The 19,698-nt window shown below is 46.3% G+C and overlaps 1 protein-coding gene across 1 annotated transcript in view; it reads left to right on the forward strand.

Annotated features, from left to right (window-relative positions):
• The window catches only part of r3hdm1 (R3H domain containing 1), a 37,491-nt gene extending 19,954 nt beyond the window's left edge, over positions 1–17,537 (forward strand). The window contains exons 7-24 of the mRNA XM_083684952.1: positions 41–181; positions 408–516; positions 622–717; positions 916–941; positions 1,035–1,088; positions 1,701–1,912; positions 4,406–4,548; positions 5,928–6,032; positions 6,645–6,893; positions 7,019–7,142; positions 9,941–10,104; positions 10,322–10,470; positions 11,344–11,447; positions 12,269–12,417; positions 13,152–13,302; positions 13,672–13,769; positions 14,020–14,104; positions 16,023–17,537. Of these exons, the coding sequence (XP_083541078.1) occupies positions 41–181; positions 408–516; positions 622–717; positions 916–941; positions 1,035–1,088; positions 1,701–1,912; positions 4,406–4,548; positions 5,928–6,032; positions 6,645–6,893; positions 7,019–7,142; positions 9,941–10,104; positions 10,322–10,470; positions 11,344–11,447; positions 12,269–12,417; positions 13,152–13,302; positions 13,672–13,769; positions 14,020–14,104; positions 16,023–16,381 (2,518 nt within the window). The 3' untranslated portion in view covers positions 16,382–17,537. The remainder of the gene's footprint in view (positions 1–40; positions 182–407; positions 517–621; positions 718–915; positions 942–1,034; positions 1,089–1,700; positions 1,913–4,405; positions 4,549–5,927; positions 6,033–6,644; positions 6,894–7,018; positions 7,143–9,940; positions 10,105–10,321; positions 10,471–11,343; positions 11,448–12,268; positions 12,418–13,151; positions 13,303–13,671; positions 13,770–14,019; positions 14,105–16,022) is intronic.
• Positions 17,538–19,698: the final 2,161 nt, after the last annotated feature.

The following is a 19,698-nucleotide window of genomic DNA, read 5'->3' on the forward strand; positions in this document are numbered from 1 at the left end:
TTTTTCGTGACACGCTCATAACCACTCATGTCTCTCCTAGAAGTCAGAAAAGAAAGTTTCCACCAATGACATCATACCACAGAATGCTGTTGCACAGAGTTGCTGCATACTTTGGCATGGATCATAACGTTGATCCAACGGGAAAGTCAGTAATCATCAACAAAACTAGCAATACAAGAATGTGAGTGTTTTTTTTTTTTTTCTTCTCATTTTTCTTTAACTCTCGGTTTGATTCTGATTTTATTCAACAACTGGCATGCAATGAGATTTGATTTTGTATTCATACTGCAAAGCAACCGCTCCAGTTGCCTTAATTGTTTTCAAGCATGTGTTATTTACTGAGGAGATGTAACATTATTTATTGTGTCACACGGTAACCTGTCATTAATGTACATTCTCTTCCACAGACCAGATCAAAAATTCTCAGAACACATTAAAGACGACAAAACAGACGATTTCCAGAAGCGTTACATTCTCAAGAGAGACAACTCGAGCTTCGACCGGGAGGACAGCATGGTAGGTGGTGTTCTCAGCCTCGCCACTTCCAGTGACATGTTTGCGAAAGCGTGACAGTCTGGTGTCGCTGCTGCAGCTGCTGCTAAGTTGTGCATGCACTTGCAGATACGAATGCGCCTGAAAGACGACAGGAGAAGCAAGTCTATTGAGGAGAGAGAGGAGGACTACCAAAGAGCCAGGGACAGGATATTTGCACAAGATGTGAGATTCTTTCGAAAATTACATGTAGTACAATTACTATACATGTTTTGCTCCGTATATAGAGAATGTCTCACCAGATGAATACCAGACTATTCAAATCATCTTTTCAATCAAGTCATCGATATCCGTAGTCGTCTATGAATTGTTTTTTGCATGGTGTTGTTATCGTCACGTTAAAGTACTTTGCTTTTTTCACAGGGGGATCATTTCCATCTTGATAGAAGGTAAATATCCATGTTGTTTTCTTTTGCTGATGGGGGGGAACGCTGTATTTTGACGGCTTCATGTTTTACAACGTTCCCTTCTGACATCTCCAGGATCCAGGATGAGGAGGCCTGCATTAGCACACAACAGAGGCGGCAAATCTTCAGGTGAGTCCTGTCATAGGTGTGCTGTGTGGTCACGCAAAACATCTTCATCCCATGGTGCATTCAGAAGCTGTAGGAAGCTCAGAGATACGAGTTCCTGGGAGGGAAGTTACCACTAGAACGACCCTCCCAAGTCCGAGTCCCAAGTGGGGAAACTCGGACCAGTACGATGATACCTGAGTTCACGAGTTGTGACGTATCCACGGTAACTTTACCTTCTTGTCAGAAAACAGACGCTGTTTTCGGCAGTAAATGGTAAAAATGTCAATAGTATTAATCTTTCTGTACAATTACAACATATTTAATTCTTAACAGTCACACGTGTATGTATAATGCATGTTTGTAGTTTGTTAACGTTCATTATGGAACGCAAACTAAGAATTGGTTGAAGAATTGTTCCCACTTCAAAAGCACTCAAATACATTGACCTGTCAGACTTATGACTTCACCAACTGGGAGCTACGAGTTCCCAGAGAACCAAACAAACACACCATTAACCCCTGTGTAACAAAAAAAAAAAAAACTAAACCAAACAAACACACCATTAACCCCTGTGTGGTGAACCCTGTTGATCTGATGTCACGCTAATGTGGAAATTCTGAATCCGATTATCAGACTGAGGGACGGCCGATCGGGCAACAGCCGCAGCTCGGAGAACGAGCCCAAGTACTCCGACCCTCGGCCGTGGAGCAGCACGGACTCTGACAGCTCCAACCGCAACCTGAGGCCGGCCATGACCAAGGCCAGCAGCTTCAGCGGCATCTCCGTCCTCATCAGAGGGGACAGCTCCGCTAGCAGCAAGAGCACCGGCCGGCTGTCCAAAACAGGCAAGTGGAGAGCCACACACACACACACACCCACACACACACACACCCACACACACACACACACCCACACACACGCTGTGCCTCATCACGTCCACTTGGTACACACCATGGTGTGAAGCACTTGTTTTGATAACCCTCAGCGCTCTTAACAGAAGTTGAGATTGGGCCGCAGTGTGACCATTACGTTGATAGAACGTAGTCTCTGTGTTCTCTATGAAATAAACTAGAAATGCTTTGTGACCAACAAGTCATTTACTACCTGGTGGTAACAACACATCCTTAACAATGTCACCCACAAGTCCCTCACTGTCAGACATATGAATTTGCTCCTCGCTGTGTGTGTCAGTGTGCAGCGTCCCACTGAAATGCAGGGGGGAATGGAGGCTTGGGGACCGTTTCTCACTGTGTTTTCTGTGTTCCTCGTTTTTTTTTTTTCCTGCGTTCCTTTGTTTTGGGGAAGCTATTTCTTTTTTTTCTTTTTTTTCTTCCTTTTTTAGTGTTACTGCGCCAGCTTGAGTTGTATTTTAAGTTGTTTACGACGAGGCTCATCATTTTGTGCTGCAGAACCGCTGCTGCAGGGAGACATTTTGTGCCTTGTTACTGTCAGTCCCGTCCTCTCTCAGAGAAGCACATCATCAGACACACTGCATGCGACGCATGTTACCGTGTAGCTTCACACTGCTTTGTTGTTGTACGCCCAATTTACTTGTATTTGAAAAGCCTAATAGTTGTCTTTGTGTATATGTTATTACATATTTATATATTATATTATTATCTATTGTATAGTCAAAGTCTGAATTCATTGACTCTTCCTGTTTTGGCAAATATACCTTTTAAACTTCAAAGAGGTTTACTGGTGCTAATTGCTCCCATGTAATGTTCCCAGCTATCTAGCTTGTGATCAAACATCTGAGGCTGATTATGTTATTGCCAGAAGACGGCCTTGACGCATTTGTATTATTAACACACTAATTGCATGTTCTTGGTTGTAAGATGACCGAAATAGTGCTGTTTTACATCTCGTTTTAGACTGTTTGAATAGAAAGAACAAGAGCCTCCTGTTCACAGAGGGACTGAATACCACACAGCCATTGAATTCAGTCTGGGGCCCTGGCCTGGCCTGGCCTGGCCTGGCCTGGTCTGATTGGACCCACGGCTGTCCTCCTAAGAGGCTGGCTGAGCATGCCTGGTAGGACAATGAGCATGCTAACCTGTTTCTGTAGGTAAAGGACTCTTCTCATTGCTCCCTCTCCAGGTTCTGAGTCTTCTGGTAGTGTAGGGTCTTCTACAAGCTCGCTCTCTCGCCCCCAACTGCCCCTCCCTGTCCCAGCTCTAACCCAGGCCGGCCCCGGCGGGCCTCCACTCTACCCTGCCGTCAGCAACAGCGGTAGTAGCTCTGTGCCCAGGAGCGACCCTGGCCCGGCACCGGCCGCAGCTAACGCTAGCTACTATTTGCTTCCATTGGAAGCCACAGGGATACCGCCTGGCAGTATTCTGGTGAACCCACACACAGGTTGGTTTCTTCGGACGAGGCTCCCCTCCTACTGAGTTAGTCGGTGTGATCTGGGTCAGACTCTCGCTGTGTGTGGTGGTGTGGTGTTTTTGTGTCTTTGATTTCATCTTTGGTTTGATTTGATGTGATCTTGGTTTTTAATCAGTATCTGAGTGTAACCAGAGAATGTATTTACAGGAGAACAAAGACATTATATTTTGTAACAGCAGGGGGTGCTAAAGAGAGAAAATACATTGGCTCCAGTGGAGATTTTTCACAGAAATTGATTTGGAAATTTATTTTAGATTTATTCAAAGACAACTTTTGACTTATTTCCAAGGACAGTATCTATATATGGTTAATATGAGGCAAATACGTAATTTCTACAGTATTCTGTTTAGTCAAGAATTGGTAAAAGGACTGCGCTATCTGCCTCATTAAGCATAGTGCTAGCAGGTTTTACAATCAAAAGTCTAGTCTTGCATAGAGACGAAAGTCTCTTAGTATGACGTTGTCTATATTTAATTATCAGTGGAAAGATAATTTAGGACAAGTAAAGATCAGGCGAGGCACGCGGTTTATGAATACATTTTAGAGATCGATTTTTAGCTTTTTAGCTGCATTACGTCAATGCGAACTGTCCTTACTGCGCCTTACTGAGGTGCGCCCTCTGCTGCCACTGCCATAGGAACTGCAGTTTTTACTCACTTGAATGGGAAAGATGGGGAGTTGAATGGCTGTCCTTTAAGAGGGCTGTGGTATAACTAACACTACTTACGCAGCCTGTCTACCCTGCCTGTTCTCTTGCAAAGCATGTCGAGGTGAAACGTGTGGATGTATATGTAGGCTGTGTATTTTAACAGGTGAAACGTGTGTATGTATATGTAGGCTGTGTATTTTAACAGGTGAAACGTGTGTAGGCTGTGTATTTTAACAGTGTATTTCTGATGGTGTTTTGGTGTGATTTGCGGCGTGTCTGAGCGTCTGTTCTCCTCCGGCAGGCCAGCCCTTTGTGAACCCAGACGGCAGTGCGGTGGTGTATAACCCCACCATGACCCCACAGCAGGGGAGGACCCAGCAGCCCCTGCCCCCCCCACCGCCCCCCACAGCTCCGCACCAGCCAACCAATCACATCCTCTCCCAGGTCAGTTGGCGCCCCCACCGCTCATTTACCTCACCGATGTTCACTGACTCCAGCGTCAATACAGAAGTTGTGTTTAAGCCTGCCTGCTGTGAGCGGTTAGAGTGGTTAAATTTAATAAGACCTCCCGGATGCATCACCACAAATGTTCTCCTAATAAGCAACCTAGGAGCATGAGCTTGAATTTGAATTTGTAACGCTGAGGATATTTGAACCGTGGTGACGACAAACTAGATTTTATGCATTTTTCATAATCTTGACAATGTTTTTTTTTTTTTTAGGTTTTTCTGACAAACCTAAATCTATATTTTTTACAGAGTCCAAAAACTGCATGTGTTCATTTCTTTACTCTACTTTCTTCTCATTGATGTCATCTATGTTGAGTAGAATCCATGACCCTGCCTTTCTGTTGTCTTACATGCGACCACTAGGGCTGGGTGACGCGCCTCAGTGTTTGGTCATATGTTGTGGACTATTCACGGTGGATTACGTTATTCTACACGTATGAACCAACCTGTAGGTCTATGCTGCTGCAGCCACTACATCTGCGTTTCCTTCAGTACACGACATGGATAATCATGTCCTGGTGGACGCCAAAGAATGTAATGGCGTATTAAATTAGACATGTAATCGTTACAATCCTTGGTGGACGCCCTGCCAAGCTTGTCCGTTAGAAACACACATACGGCACCTTTGTAACATTCTAAGATATTATGATATTGATCGATGTTACTATTCAGTATTTGTGGCTCATTCCTGGCGAAAATAATGACTAGAAAATAATAATACAAATGAATAATTTCAGTTGAGGGGCCATATGCCATCGCCGACTTTAAAAAAAAAAAGTGAAGCGCGGCATCCGTTAAATCAATAAGGATAAGTTTGAAACTTGATTAATTGTTTGAGCTAAACGTGTGTAATGTCTGAAGTCTTACGATATTTCAGCCGCACAGAGCGGAGCACGTTAGCCCTCCGATCTGAGAAAAAGAAGAGAAAAAAGAGGGAGAGTGAAGTCTGACGAGATCCACTGCGCTCGTAGAATAACTACCGATGCGCGAATGAAGGTGCTTCCCCAACTTGATAAATACGAAACCTATCACCGAAAAACCTCGCATGGTTACGGTTCTAGTTTCCGAGGTGGACAATGTCTCCCGTTTAGCTGACGCTTTTATCCAAAGCGGCTTACATTGCCGTACATATGGTCCCAGCGGGAATCAAACCCACAACCTAAGCGTTGTTAGCGCCACGCTCTACCAAACTGAGCCTCAGAGGACCACTTAATTCCGTAGCCTTTGGTGTTACCCAGCTCTAGTGCAACCACCCCTCCATCCTAACCCCCTCTGACTGAACTCATATGCCTCTCTACTGTGTTCCTCCTTCAGCCGGTTCGGCCCCTCCCAGCCTCTGCTCAGCCTCTCCAGTACTCAACGATCTCTTACCCGCCTCCTCAGTTCCTGCCTGTCTCCCCTAACCAACAATACACTGTGGTACCAATCCTCTTTTTCTTTTCTTCTCCCTCCCTCCCCCTCCCTCCCTCTCTCTCCTCTCCTCCTCCGCTGCACGTCTTCCTCACCCGAAGCGTGCCTGTGTGTTGTGTCAGTGGTGTCTGTGTCTGTTGACTATCCCGTATCGTCCCGTCGATAATCTGAATGCTCCACAGTTGATTGTTTTCATGCAGAGGTTTGTGGTGTATTTCTGGAGGTGAAGGTCTCTCTCAGTGTGTAGTCCCACAGTATCACTGGCTGTGGAGTTGATGATTGACGTGTCAGCCGAGTGTGAGTGAGCCTGTTAGCCTTAATACCCGCCGATGTAGGTCACGCATTCTGTTAACCTCTTTTCTGACCTAATTTTTACCAAAAGATGTCCCTCTATGACTCATTAAACGAGTGGAAACTGCTTTGAATAATTGATTTTTCACCAGATGTTGAAGCTGAATAATCCATGAATAGAAAGGCTACATTTCAAACCTACCGCTCAACAACTTGCCGTAGATGGCCTAATCTGAAGTGCTTTGGTGATATTAATAACCTCCGTCTGGGACCCCTGGTTCTAACCGCCTGGCCCTGACATGCTTGCTTCTTGCCCCCGTCTGTCTCCAGCACGATGAGCTGGGTGCCCAGTTCAGCCACATGAGTCTAACTCGACAGGCGTCTGGCGAAGGCCCTGATGCCCACCCTGCCATGTACCACTCCTCCATGGTGCTCCAGGCCCCCCAGCAGACGGGCTACATGGTAGCCCCCCAATGCCAGCCGGTACCTGTGCCGGCCCAAGTGTACCCCACCCCGGCCCCCCCGATGGGCCAGCCAGCCATGCAGCAGCAGAGCTACATGCAGCAGGCTGTGCAGCAGGTATGGTCACCCCTCCCCCGCCCCCGACCCCTTGACATTTTGTGTTAACCCACTTTTTTTTAATGAGTTTTAAAAGTGATCAGAGGATCAGCTGGGCACAGTTTAACTTCCTTTTTCCACTGCAGATGCCAACGTGTTACTGTGCACCTGCTCAGTACCCACACTCCAACCAGCAGTACCGACCCATCACCCCAGTGCACTACAACAGCCCCCAAAACCAGCCTCTGCCCCAGCCCCCTCAGCCACCAGGTAACCCCCCCCCCACACACACACACACACACTCTCTCTCTCTCTCTCTCTCTCTCTCTCTCTCTCTCTCTCTCTCTACTGCTCTCTCTCTCCTTCTCTCTCTCCTGCTCTCTCTCTCTCTCTCTTTATTTCTCTCTCTCTATTCCTCTCAACCAGTGTATTTCCAGCGTTGGTCCTGGGGTCTCACAAACTTGGCAGGCTTTTGTTCCAGCCTAAACGTACACACCTGATTCAACAATTCATTCAGCCCTTTGTGGTAATACTGGACCTTAGTTGGACAGCGAGGTAGTTCCTTTCTCGTTTCACGAACAAAATCAGTCCGTTTACATAAAAGTAATGATAAGTAAAAAGTAATGATGCTAAAATACAGTTGGTTTCTTAACAGTTCAAACTACTTTTGGAACTGGGCTCCAGGCACAGTGGTAATGGTAATATTGGACTGCAACAAAAGCCTGAAAACCCTTTTGGGTCTCTGGGACCAGGATGAAAGAACACTGCCCAGTACAGAGAGACCCATAACTGCCCACTTTCCCCACTCCTGTCCCAGATGTCTCTCTGCTCTATCTGTTACTGTTATGTGATGCGTTTCCTTCTCATCAGTGAGCCGCTGCCAGCGCGTCCCAGAAGCCTCTAGGGTTCTGTGTTCTGTCTTCATGAGCTGAGAGTTCTCCCAGAGAGCCGTCTGTTTGCTGCTTCTGTCCTCGGTTCTCTACACACGGCGGGGGGCAGGTTGTTAGTTCCCGCTCAATGCTTCTCTGTGGCCTTTTACTGGATAGAATAGGAAAACGCTCCTCCATCATCTGGCTGCCTCTGCGGGGGGCGCGGGGCGGGGCGGGCTGCGGAGATGAGGCACACAGGACAAATTAGCCAATGCACCGTCTATGCCTTGTGATGCCTTTGCCACAGAGAAACTAATGAGCGTTTCCTCCTCCTTGCGTCATAAACTGCAATTGGGCATTGTTTGGTGTTTTACAATTGTCTACTTTTTTTTTTTCTTTTTTTTTTTTTTTTTTAAATGTCCTTACCCTAGTGAAGAAGGACGCAGTGAAAGTACACGGGTCAGATGTGCAAAGACTGCTAGGTATTAGCGGGTCGCTAACACAGGTAATGGAGAATAATGACCAAATGACAGAATAATGACAGACTTATCTTTGTGCCAGGGTATTGCCGGGGGGCCTCAGGGGGTTACTCTGGGTTGAGTGGGTGGGTGGGGGGGGCGGTTCTGGACCTAGAGGCGTGGGTTTGGAAGACCCGGAGGTGCAGAATCCGGGGCCGGGGCGCTGTATGAGAGGCCTATGATTCTCACAGTGAACCGGTCTCTTTTTCAGCCCCTCACTTCTCGTCTCTTCAGCTACGGTGGTTGATCTGCCTCTGCCCCCCGCTGGGGTCGCCTCCCTGTGAGAAGGTGCCTTTCAAAGTAGATTGCGTGAAGCATAACACCGACAACGATGACGGACATTAAGTGCCCGTGAGCAACACCTACCGCCCATACTGTATAAGGCAATCTTATCCTATTCCCTGCTCATTCAGCTGGAATGGTGTACGTTTGATATAATAGTAATTTCATGCTTGGTTTCTACTGTAAGTGGAGGTGGGAGACCGCTGGTAAAAATAGCCCACTGAGCCTCTCTCAGGGGGCACTACCATTCATCCCATTCGTCCCACTTTTCAGCCATTTTTTTCGACACAGTTACAGACAGAAATGGACTCCTTCTCCGTCGTCCCCTGAATTACTCTTCCAGAAGGGGTCAAAATTGCACACAGAAGTACTACTGTTTGTCAGCTCTTTGTTCTTACTTTGCTACAGTTTTCCTGTATTGTACTCTTGTCTGTTTCACAACATTTGTTCTCAAAGTTGTTTTTTTATTATTATTAATTTCTTCATGCTTTCAAAAAGTAATTTTGAAAGCAATACAAAGACAATTACCCAAGTCATCAGTTGAGACAATCCAGTCACTGAACACTCACGTGAACTTGAACCATTTATTGCATGAAAACGGTAATACATTTAATCTTGGCGTATTTGGATGGCTCCGTTATATGGAGCTCCCTGCCAGGAGTTAAACGACCACAACATGCAAGTACATAATATGGCAGGGAGCCCATGACTCATCAGACCCCGGCTGCATACAGAGCGAATGAGCCGGTGGAGGCTGGGGGGGTCGGGGATGGAGGCTGGAGGGGTCGGGGATGGAGGCTGGAGGCTGGGGGGGGGGGTGGGTGGAGGCTGGGGTGGGTGGGACGAAGAACGACAGAAAACTCTTATCGTCAGTACAGCCGGTACTGGTCCTCTGTGGCTCAGTTGGTAGAGCTTGGCGCTAACAACGCTTAGGTTGTGGGTTCAATTCCCGATGGGACCCTATACACTGAAATGTATGCACTCACTGCAATGTAAGTCGCTTTGGATAAAAGCGTCAGCTAAATGGCATAGATTATTACAGCCACATAACAACTGTTGAATGCTATGGAGAAGCGTTGCCGTGGCCACTTCTGTCCCCTGAACATGTGACTGTTCTGCGTCGTCTGTGTGCACCAGCTGTCCAGTTGCACCGTTGACTTCAGAGCTCCCTGCCGCTCCGCTCCGTTCCAACGACACAAAGCACGACCAAACACATTCGTCATGACTCATCCTCGTCCGTGCACATCGTGAATGGACACGTCACCGCTTTTTGTTTCCCTTTTTGTTGAGCTCTGCTGCGTCGTTCCATGTTGTTGTTGTTGTTGTTGTTGTTGTCGTCGTCGTCTTCTCTTGGGGGGGGGTCTCAGAACGTGTGTGCTCTCCTCTTCTTCTCCTGCAGGTTACCAGGCCGTGATGCCCAACCAACCACAGAGCTACCAGAGTGTGATGGGCGTGCAGCAAGCCACCAATCAGAGCATCGTCAGCAGCCAGCACAGCAACATGGGGAACCATCAGATGCAAGGTGTGATGGTCCAGTACCCCCCCACTATGCCGTCTTATCAGGTTCGTCACTCCATCCCCGAACGTCAACATGCTCTTGTTACCGTCTGCCTTGACTGGGCACAGAACGAGGGAACCAATCCAACCCCCAAATCGAAAAGGGATTCGCTCCATGTTAGGGATGTCTTGTCGTCGTATTATTATTAAAAAATAATAATGTGATTTTTATCTTTCTAAGCTTGCCAAAATGAGTGATGGTGGGGGCATGCTGTTTGTTCAGCAGGTATCGATGCCCCAAGGATCTCAGAATATGCCTCAGCAGACCTATCAGCAGCCGATGGTCATCCCTAACCAGGGAGGGCCCATGCCCATGTCCAGCATGCAGGTCTACTACAGCGTTATTCCACCAAATCAGCACAGCACCATGAGGTACGGTTGATGAGGGGTTTCTCCCATCCCCATAGAAGAGAGAGAGAGTGTGTATGTATGTATGTATGTATGTGTGTGTGTCTGTGTGTGTGTGTGTGTGTCTGTGTTGATAATAATATCAGCTCTCAAAATATGCTGCTGCTCAATAAACACTGTAAAAAAAAAAAAGAAAACTTTTGAAGATGAGAAAAGATGAAAGAATTATTAAAGGTCTCTAGCTGTCTCTGATTAATGGTGCTGGGCTGGGATTACCAAACATGTAATTCATTTCCTCTGTATGGCCTAAATCAATCTGTGTGTTCAAGAGGATTAGCGCTTCTGATATTATGGGGGCACTGCAGAGAAGAGGGAAGAGTGCAAGAGGAGGTCACTTTCACATTGTTCCTTCAGCTCTAATGAGCACCCTTTAGTAGGGCAGTCTCAGGGTGATTTATCAGGCAGCGGCTGCAGCCAGACCTAATATAACACCTCCGCTCCCACGAGGATCGCTCCTCCATCTGCGCCTCCTCCCATCCACCGCGGTGCAGGATGAGTGCTGCCCCAGGGGCTGCAGGTGGATGCCGGGCAGATACTACTGTGTAAATGCTGCTGCTGCTAAAACGAGGGTTTGGACCACTTTCTTTAGAACTGAGCTCAATTTGAACATTAACGGGGAAAAACGATGTCGGGTTTTCCGACTCAGTGGCATGGCTTTAGATCATCAATAGCCTTCGCTGTGTGTGTGTGTGTGTGTGTGTGTGTGTGTAATAGCTTTCGCGCTGTTGATATAAATCTTGACACACGTGTGTGTCTGTGTGTGTGTGTGTTCAGTAGCTTTCGCTGTTGATATCAATCTTGACACAAACGTGTGTGTGTGTGTGTGTCTCTCTACAGTTCTTCAGTGAGCTTTTTACCTCCTCCGGGGTCGGAGCAGATGCAGTTTCCCCGTGCGGCTTCTCCGTGTGGCTCCCAGCATCACCCAGGACAGCAGTGTACAGGTCTGGCCCCTCTCTCAGTCTCCTCCCTGAGTCTCCTCCCTGAGTCTCCTCTCAGTCCCCTCTCTGAGTCTCCTCCCTGAGTCTCCTCTCAGTCCCCTCTCAGTCCCCTCCCTGAGTCTCCTCCCTGAGTCTCCTCCCTGAGTCTCCTCCCTGAGTCTCACTGTCTCTTCCTGACGCCTGCGACAGACAGCGACACCTCCCACCCACCTACATACCCTTGCATTTTAATAGGCCCATATACTCTATTACCATAGGGGTTTCTCTTACCTTGTCAGTGTAGCCAGTCTTCTGGAAACCACAGAAGCACAGATGGGGAAACTTAAAAACCACACTAAATTTTGTATTACCCTTGGGGAGACTCATACACCCCCTGACCTGAGGGCTTGAGGGTACCATTATTGGTTTTATTATGCAGTGTAATTATTATGAGAGAGACATCTTTTTCAGTTCAATAATAATGAGGTAAAAAGAAGGTCGTGAGAGGGTTTAACCTTCAGCGTCTGATAAACACATTTAATTGGCTAGTTTGGGGCCGGAAATTATAGCGTGATGAAGTTTGAATTCCTCATTGTCCTTGTAACGATATTTGATGTCCAGGCAGCTTAGTAATTCATAAGTCAACATGGATATCGCTGTTCAAATTGTTACTTTTTAATCACTCGCAAGAGCACCTCATTTGAGAGAAGCTGTGTTCGGTTAACGATATTTTTAATTGGATTTGCATGAATTACAGCCGCGGCGTCATGAACGCTTCTGATGTGATTACGATATTCTCAATTTCGTTGAAATGTCACGACGCCGGTGGTTGTGACCGACTGCAGGTGGCGTGGTGATGATGCAGCTCACCCTCCCCCCCAACCACCAGCCTCAGGCCCACTCGCCTCCGCAGTGGAAACACAACAAGTACTACAGTCTGGACCACACGCGGAGCCAGAGGTCCACAGAGATGGCCCCCATGGACAACTCCCAGGTAAGAACAGCTCCTCTGTGGCTCAGTTGGTAGAGCAGGTAGAACGACGCTTAGGTTGTGGGCTTGATTCCCGCTGGGACCATATATGCTGAAATGGATGCACTCACTGCAATGTAAGTCGCTTTGGATAAAAGCGTCAGCTAAATGGCAGATATGTATTATATTTATATATATATATATATATATATATATATATATATATATATATATATTAAGACCAGCTGCCCTGGGGGATGTTTACATCACAGTCAGCCGTTGTCATGTTTTATTTGGCTGTTATATAATATCTACAGTACCAGTCAAGAGTTTGGACACACCTTCTCATTCAATGGGTTTTCTTTATTTTTATTATTTTCTACACTGTAGATTAATATTGAATACATCAAAACTATGAAGGAACACATATGGAATTATGTAGTAAACAAAAAAGTGTTAAACAAACCAGAATATGTTTTATATTTTAGATTCTTCAAAGTAGCCACCTTTTGCTTTGATGACAGCTTTGCACACTCTTGGCAAGGTGTGTCCAGTCTTTTAACTGGTACTGTATATAATACTGTATGTAATAACTGAGGTTATTTACAAACCAAACAATTTGGCTGCTTTTTAAATCAATCGTTTTTGATTCTTAAAACAGACTTTAGGAATTAAAAATCGTTAAAAAATAAAATAAATAAAAAGGCTTCCCTTTGTTTCCTTGACGTTTGTCTTTCCTCGTGTCTCCTGCGCTCCAGAGCAGTCCTCAGATGGCCAGCCCCAGCGCCTCCCCGGCCCAGTCCCAGTCCCCGACTCCAGCCCACCTCGCCAACATCAAGAACATGCGCTCTGGACTCACGCCCATTCCCATCATGCCCCAGTTCCCCCGACCCTTCGGCCCAGGACATGGTGAGTTCCAAACTCATTTTATTATTATTATTATTATAATAATAATTATAATAATAATCGATCGGATTTCTAAAGCACATTTCTTGAACCCAATGCGCTGTACAACAACAAGGACAACAATTGTATTATTATTAATAATAATAATAATAATAATAATAATGTTATTAATAATAATAACACAATTGTTGTCCTTTTTAATAATAATAATAAACAATAAAAAATCAACAAAAGTCCTTAAATGTCAGTTTGAATTATCAGGGCCAAATGTGGAGCACATACTGTACTGTGTGTTGACGTGCCCTGACCGTGTTCCCTCTCTCCCTCTCTCTCTCTCTCTCTCTCTCTCTCTCTCTCTCCTGGTGTGAACAGGTGATGGTCGCTTCCCTCTGCTGGGACAGCCCCTGCAGTACAACCCTCCCCTCCGCCCCCCGCTGCTCCACGCCACCCACATGGTCCCCAACCACCAGGTGTGTCCTCAGACCAGCCTCAGCCTCACACAACCTCAACCTCCAGGCTTTTCACATTGTGTTGTTTCTGCGGAGAGAAAACCACTAATAAACGTTGATTAGGTGATGGGTAAAAAGAATCGTCCTGGAGGTAGACAAACACGGCTGTGTCGGACATCTCGATATTAAAACTCAGAACGTAATTAAGCATCGTTTTGATATGTGGTTCCTCCCACATCCCGGTCAACGCGTCTGCTTACTTCTCCCGCAGGGTCCAATGGGAATCCGGCACGGGGGCAGAGGGAGGAAGCCCACCAGGAAAGCTCTCTCTACAGATCTCAGTGTAGGTGATCCAGGTAATAGAGAGGGACGTCACTCTAGGGTGGAAGTCCTAAGACAACGGTGTTAGCTTGTTCATTGTGCATAAGAATTTGTCCTTCACTGACCCGACCGCCTGGCTAATTTTAAAGGTTAAATAAAAATACTTTCAAGTTCCACTCACTGAACCGTCATCTTCAGTTTTAATGTATCAAGTATCAAGCATAATAATTGGTCAAGTAACCTTTCGTGTCTTACATATAAAAAAAAAACATATAAAAAAGCCTATGCGGATTTGAGTGATGTAAGATTTATGACTAGCCAGTTTTTATTGAAATGTGCCTGCTGTGCAGTGCAGGAGGAGAGGATGGGGTTTGTAAAATCCAAGCAGAATTATTTACAGACAGGGCAGAATTCACACCTGGCAACAGAACCTACTGTACCTGGCTGTGAAGAAGGTGCTGATTCTCAAAGTTTTCAGAGAAGGATTTTTAATCAAGTGTTTGTATCATCATTATCATCTGGGCATCATCATAACTCAGACAAACTGGACAAACAAATCTTGCTTTACAGCCATGATGTAATTGAGTTAGCGGTGGTTAGCTAGCGGTGGTTAGTTAGCGGTGGTTAGTTAGTTAGCGGTGGGTGGTTAGTTAGCGGTGGTTAGTTAGTTAGCGGTGGGTGGTTAGTTAGCGGTGGGTGGTTAGTTAGCGGTGGTTAGTTAGCGGTGGGTGGTTAGTTAGCGGTGGTTAGTTAGTTAGCGGTGGTTAGTTAGTTAGCGGTGGTTAGTTAGTTAGCGGTGGGTGGTTAGTTAGCGGTGGTTAGTTAGCGGTGGGTGGTTAGTTAGCGGTGGTTAGTTAGCGGTGGGTGGTTAGCTAGCGGTGGGTGGTTAGTTAGCGGTGGTTAGTTAGTTAGCGGTGGGTGGTTAGTTAGCGGTGGTTAGTTAGCGGTGGGTGGTTAGTTAGCGGTGGGTGGTTAGCTAGCGGTGGTTAGCTAGCGGTGGTTGGTTAGTTAGCGGTGGTTGGTTAGTTAGCGGTGGGTGGTTAGTTAGCGGTGGTTGGTTAGTTAGCGGTGGTTGGTTAGTTAGCGGTGGGTGGTTAGTTAGCGGTGGTTAGTTAGCGGTGGGTGGTTAGTTAGCGGTGGTTGGTTAGTTAGCGGTGGGTGGTTAGCGGTGGGTGGTTAGTTAGCGGTGGTTGGTTAGTTAGCGGTGGGTGGTTAGTTAGCGGTGGTTAGTTAGCGGTGGTTAGTTAGCGGTGGGTGGTTAGTTAGCGGTGGTTGGTTAGCTAGCGGTGGTTGGTTAGTTAGCGGTGGGTGGTTAGTTAGCGGTGGTTAGTTAGCGGTGGTTGGTTAGTTAGCGGTGGTTGGTTAGTTAGCGGTGGTTAGTTAGCGGTGGTTAGTTAGCGGTGGGTGGTTAGCTAGCGGTGGGTGGTTAGCGGTGGGTGGTTAGTTAGCGGTGGTTAGTTAGCGGTGGTTGGTTAGTTAGCGGTGGGTGGTTAGTTAGCGGTGGGTGGTTAGTTAGCGGTGGGTGGTTAGTTAGCGGTGGGTGGTTAGCGGTGGTTAGTTAGCGGTGGTTAGCTAGCGGTGGTTAATTAGCGGTGGTTAGTTAGCGGTCAGGCCAACCCTGCACTGACAGAGTGAGGCAGCCCATTCGCTCACTGAGGCCCAGATTACGCCCTCAGACACGTCTCTGAGATCAAACAAATAACACATCAAATCAACCGCCAATGAAACGTTCCAAACAACTGTCTCTCTCCCTCTCCCTCTCCCTCTCTCTCTCCCCCCCCCCCCATCTCTCTCTCCCCCCCCCCCCCATCTCTCTCTCCCCCCCCCCCATCTCTCTCTCCCCTCCCTCTCCCTCTCCCTCTCTCTCTCTCCCCCCCCCCCCCCATCTCTCTCTCCCCTCCCTCTCCCTCTCCCTCTCTCTCTCTCCCTCTCTCTCTCTCTCTCTCCGTGCAGTAAACGACCGGATCCTGGAGGTGACGCACTTGCCGGAGGGAATAAGCCGCACGGAGGCGGACTGCCTGCTGGGTGAACTGTGTAAAGGGGGGGCCATGATCAAGTGGCTGTGTGAGCGCCAGCCGGGGGGGCTGCACTGTGGCGCCGGGGGGGACGCCAACAACGGCGACACGAACACTGACCACTGCAAACCCCCCAACGACCTGGCCTCCACCTACACCATCCTGGCCATGTTCCCCTCCAAGTACGCGGCGCAGAACGCCCTGCTGAAACACAGCAGCCCCCTCACCACGTTCAAACTCAGAACTAGCAAGAAACACAATGAGTTTCACAACCTGGAGAGGGCCAGCTCTCAATAACGGGGGGCGTTTAGGGGTACCATGCCCCCGCCCTCCCACCCTCCCACCACCACCACCAATGCCACCACCATCACCTGTCACTGCTGCCACTGGACCCCCCTACGCCAGCCTCACCGCCCCCCACTACCAGACACTCACTTCGTTGGCATTATGTCACGGGTTTTCACTTGAGTTGTAGAAAACTTTGGGAATGTGTTGTCTTTGTAATGTTCTCCACTATTTTTTTGAAACATTTAGAAAACGTGTAAAATTATCCAACCGAAGTTGAAACAAACAGAAAGGAAAAAAAAAAAGGAAAAAAAAAAAAGTTACAAGAATGAATTTCCGAATCTTTTTACAAATTGGCTTGAACATATCAAAGGGCAGCAGCATGTGTTCTTTTTGTGTTTTCTTTTGTTTTATATTCGTTACAACTCTTGATTTTGTTGCTATTACCCTGGCAGAGGAGAATGCTCAAGTGTTCCTCATGAGGAATGATTCACTCTCTTTAGGGTGCACCCTAACTTGGGTTCGACACGCTTTACACCCAAAGATGTCAAGTTAGGGTGCACCTACAGTATTATCTGTCACATGGTGTGCAATGTGAGCAGCAGATTATGGAGTCTTCTTGAACAGCAGAATGGTTTTCTTTTTGTGCCTTCGACTCTGGTGTCTCTCGCGAAAAACAACCCCTGAAGACATCCAATGCCATTTGTAAAATGTTGACCCACACAATAAATCAGTTATATGGTAGCTAAATTATTCAGTCACTTTTCTACATGGTGAATGTTAGCTTTGCACTGGCACGAGGAGAAGATGTTGGTTTGATTGTGTTTTGGTTTATTTTTTCTCTTGGTTTTAAGTTAAAAGTTGAGACAAACGGCATGTCTCTTTGGCATATTTTTTTTTAGAAATTCTGATCTTCATGTCCTCAAAATCTACCTGTTAAAATACCCCCTTCTCTCTCTCTCTCTCCCTTACCCGGCCGAGCCAATGCTCTTGATTATTCAATTCAAATGTTTTCCCGTCTTACCCAATCAGATGGGTCACTGGAAACCAAGTACACAACACCGCCACCTTTCCCCGCTGATTTATATTCAAGATGTGTGGATTCTGGAGAGCTGTACAATGTGCTGGTGCAAGTTTTTATTTCTGTTTGAAACCAATAAATGTTTACACCAAACGATGTGTTTTCAACAGTCCTGTCATTTTACAAGTACACAGGGATGCTGAGAAGATGCACTTTATTCGGAACACTACACTAATACTGGGTAGGGTCTCCCTTTATTAGGAACACTACACTAATACTGGGTAGGGCCTCCCTTTTGCTCTCAAAACAGCCTCAATTCTTCATGGCATTGATGTTGGAAACATTCATTTGAGATTCTGGTCCATGATGACATCGTTGCATCACGCAATTCCTGCAGATTTTTCAGGTGCACTTTCAAGCTGTGAATCTCCCGTTCTACCACATCCCAAAGGTGTTCTGTTGGATTCAGATCCGGTGACTGGGAAGGCCACTGTAGAACACTGAACTCATTGTCATGTTCATGAAACCAGTTTGAGACGACTTTTGCGTTGCGACATGGTGCATTATCATGCTGGAAGTAGCCATTAGAAGATGGGTAAATTGTGGCCATGAAGGGATGCACATGGTCAGCAACAATACACAAACAGGCTGTGGCATTCAAGCGATGATTGATTGCTATTAACAGGCCCAAAGTGTGCCAAGAAAACATTCCCCACACCATTACACCACCTCCACGATGAGGTGTCCAGGTGTTCCTAATAAAGTGTACTGTGAGTGTATATTGTCACTTGCTTCATGCTTACTGCTCAGGCGTACTGGTTTGAGAGCAGCAGTGTGTAGTTAGTTATTTAAAATGATATGAAATATGTTTAAATAAATTAAATTCATAAAAATTGCAGTTATTGGTTTGGTATCTTTCACAAACTGGTTTGCCGCACATTATGTGCTATGTCTTTAATAGATACTGTATAGATGAAAGATCATATCTATCCAGTTCCCCACAGAGCAATCTCATGTAGAAATATGGATAAGAACCGCCGTCTTCTTTTTAGCCTGTAGAGAGAAACGTTTCTGATTGAGAGTCCAGCCTTAAAGCGATTAAGCATTAATTTTAATCCACCCAATTTAGTAACGGACGCCTGAGCATCAGTCTACTGATACAGTCTGATATGGAATTTCAGGGTTGGAGAGACAGTGCCCCCTGGCGGACCTGTGTTGTTACCACAGCTTCGCCAGCAATGAAGTGATGACAGATCTGGGATCAGCCTACTTACCAGATCTGTAGTATGTAACCTTGTTCAACACCAGGGCACACACACTGAATCGAAACCGCAACTAATCGAAGGAAATTAACTGGCTTTGAGTGATTTTTTCCCGTTATTTTCATATGGCAAAGCAAACAATTCTGAGACCATCAACTCTATTCTGAGCTACAATTAATTTTCCTTGCTTCGAGAAATCACTAATAGGGAGGTTCTTCACGTTTAGTAAAAGAGTCAACTTTTATTCGTGTGGTGCATCCTACACATTAGCATCTTAGTAAGCTGTAGTTAGCTGTAACTGTATTCCAGTTCCTGAGGTCTTCTGGGCGTCTACTCCGACCTTTATCCTGGTCCTTCCTTTTGAAGTTGGGCCTTTTATTTGCTTTGCAACCTACAGTATCCCTATTTATTTTAATCACTGGTCAACATTTTTGCACTAATAACTCGCACCGCAGTCATTTTATGATTGTAACGTATCTGCTGGCAGTGTCATGGCAACAGCAATGATGTATGTATTGGTGTCTGTCTATTTACTGATGGTTAAAAGTGACATGGTCTGAGGGTGTACTGGTCAACCAGCTGGCCGATGACTGGTCACCAGCATGACCAGTAAGAAACACCATTATAAGCTGGTCACCAGCTAAAACCACGTTGGTGAAATCAAGGGAGTTTTGAAAGAGGCTTTGAATCAAACCAATAAATAAAGCGCCTTTTAGGGAGACGACACTAGAGGGCGCTATTACACCACATGTAACTTCTATTACTTTGTTTTCCTTGCTTCGAAAAAATCATCACATTTACATAAACAGAGACAAGTAATGATGCTAAAATACAGTTGGTTTCTTACCGGTTCAAACTACTTGTGGAACTGAAACCCAGGCACAGTAATGTATTGTTTCATATTTATCATCTGAGCAAGTGAGGAGTTTGTACACAACTGTACTGTACTGAGGCCTTACTCTCTATCCTCCTGTGTGTTCATTTGCTTCTGATTACAGCCATGATTGTCCTCTAATGGCCAGTCAGGCTGTGCCTAGAAAACATAA

The sequence above is a fragment of the Argentina silus genome (assembly GCF_951799395.1).
Source record: "Argentina silus genome assembly, chromosome: 14".
NCBI lineage: Eukaryota > Metazoa > Chordata > Actinopteri > Argentiniformes > Argentinidae > Argentina > Argentina silus.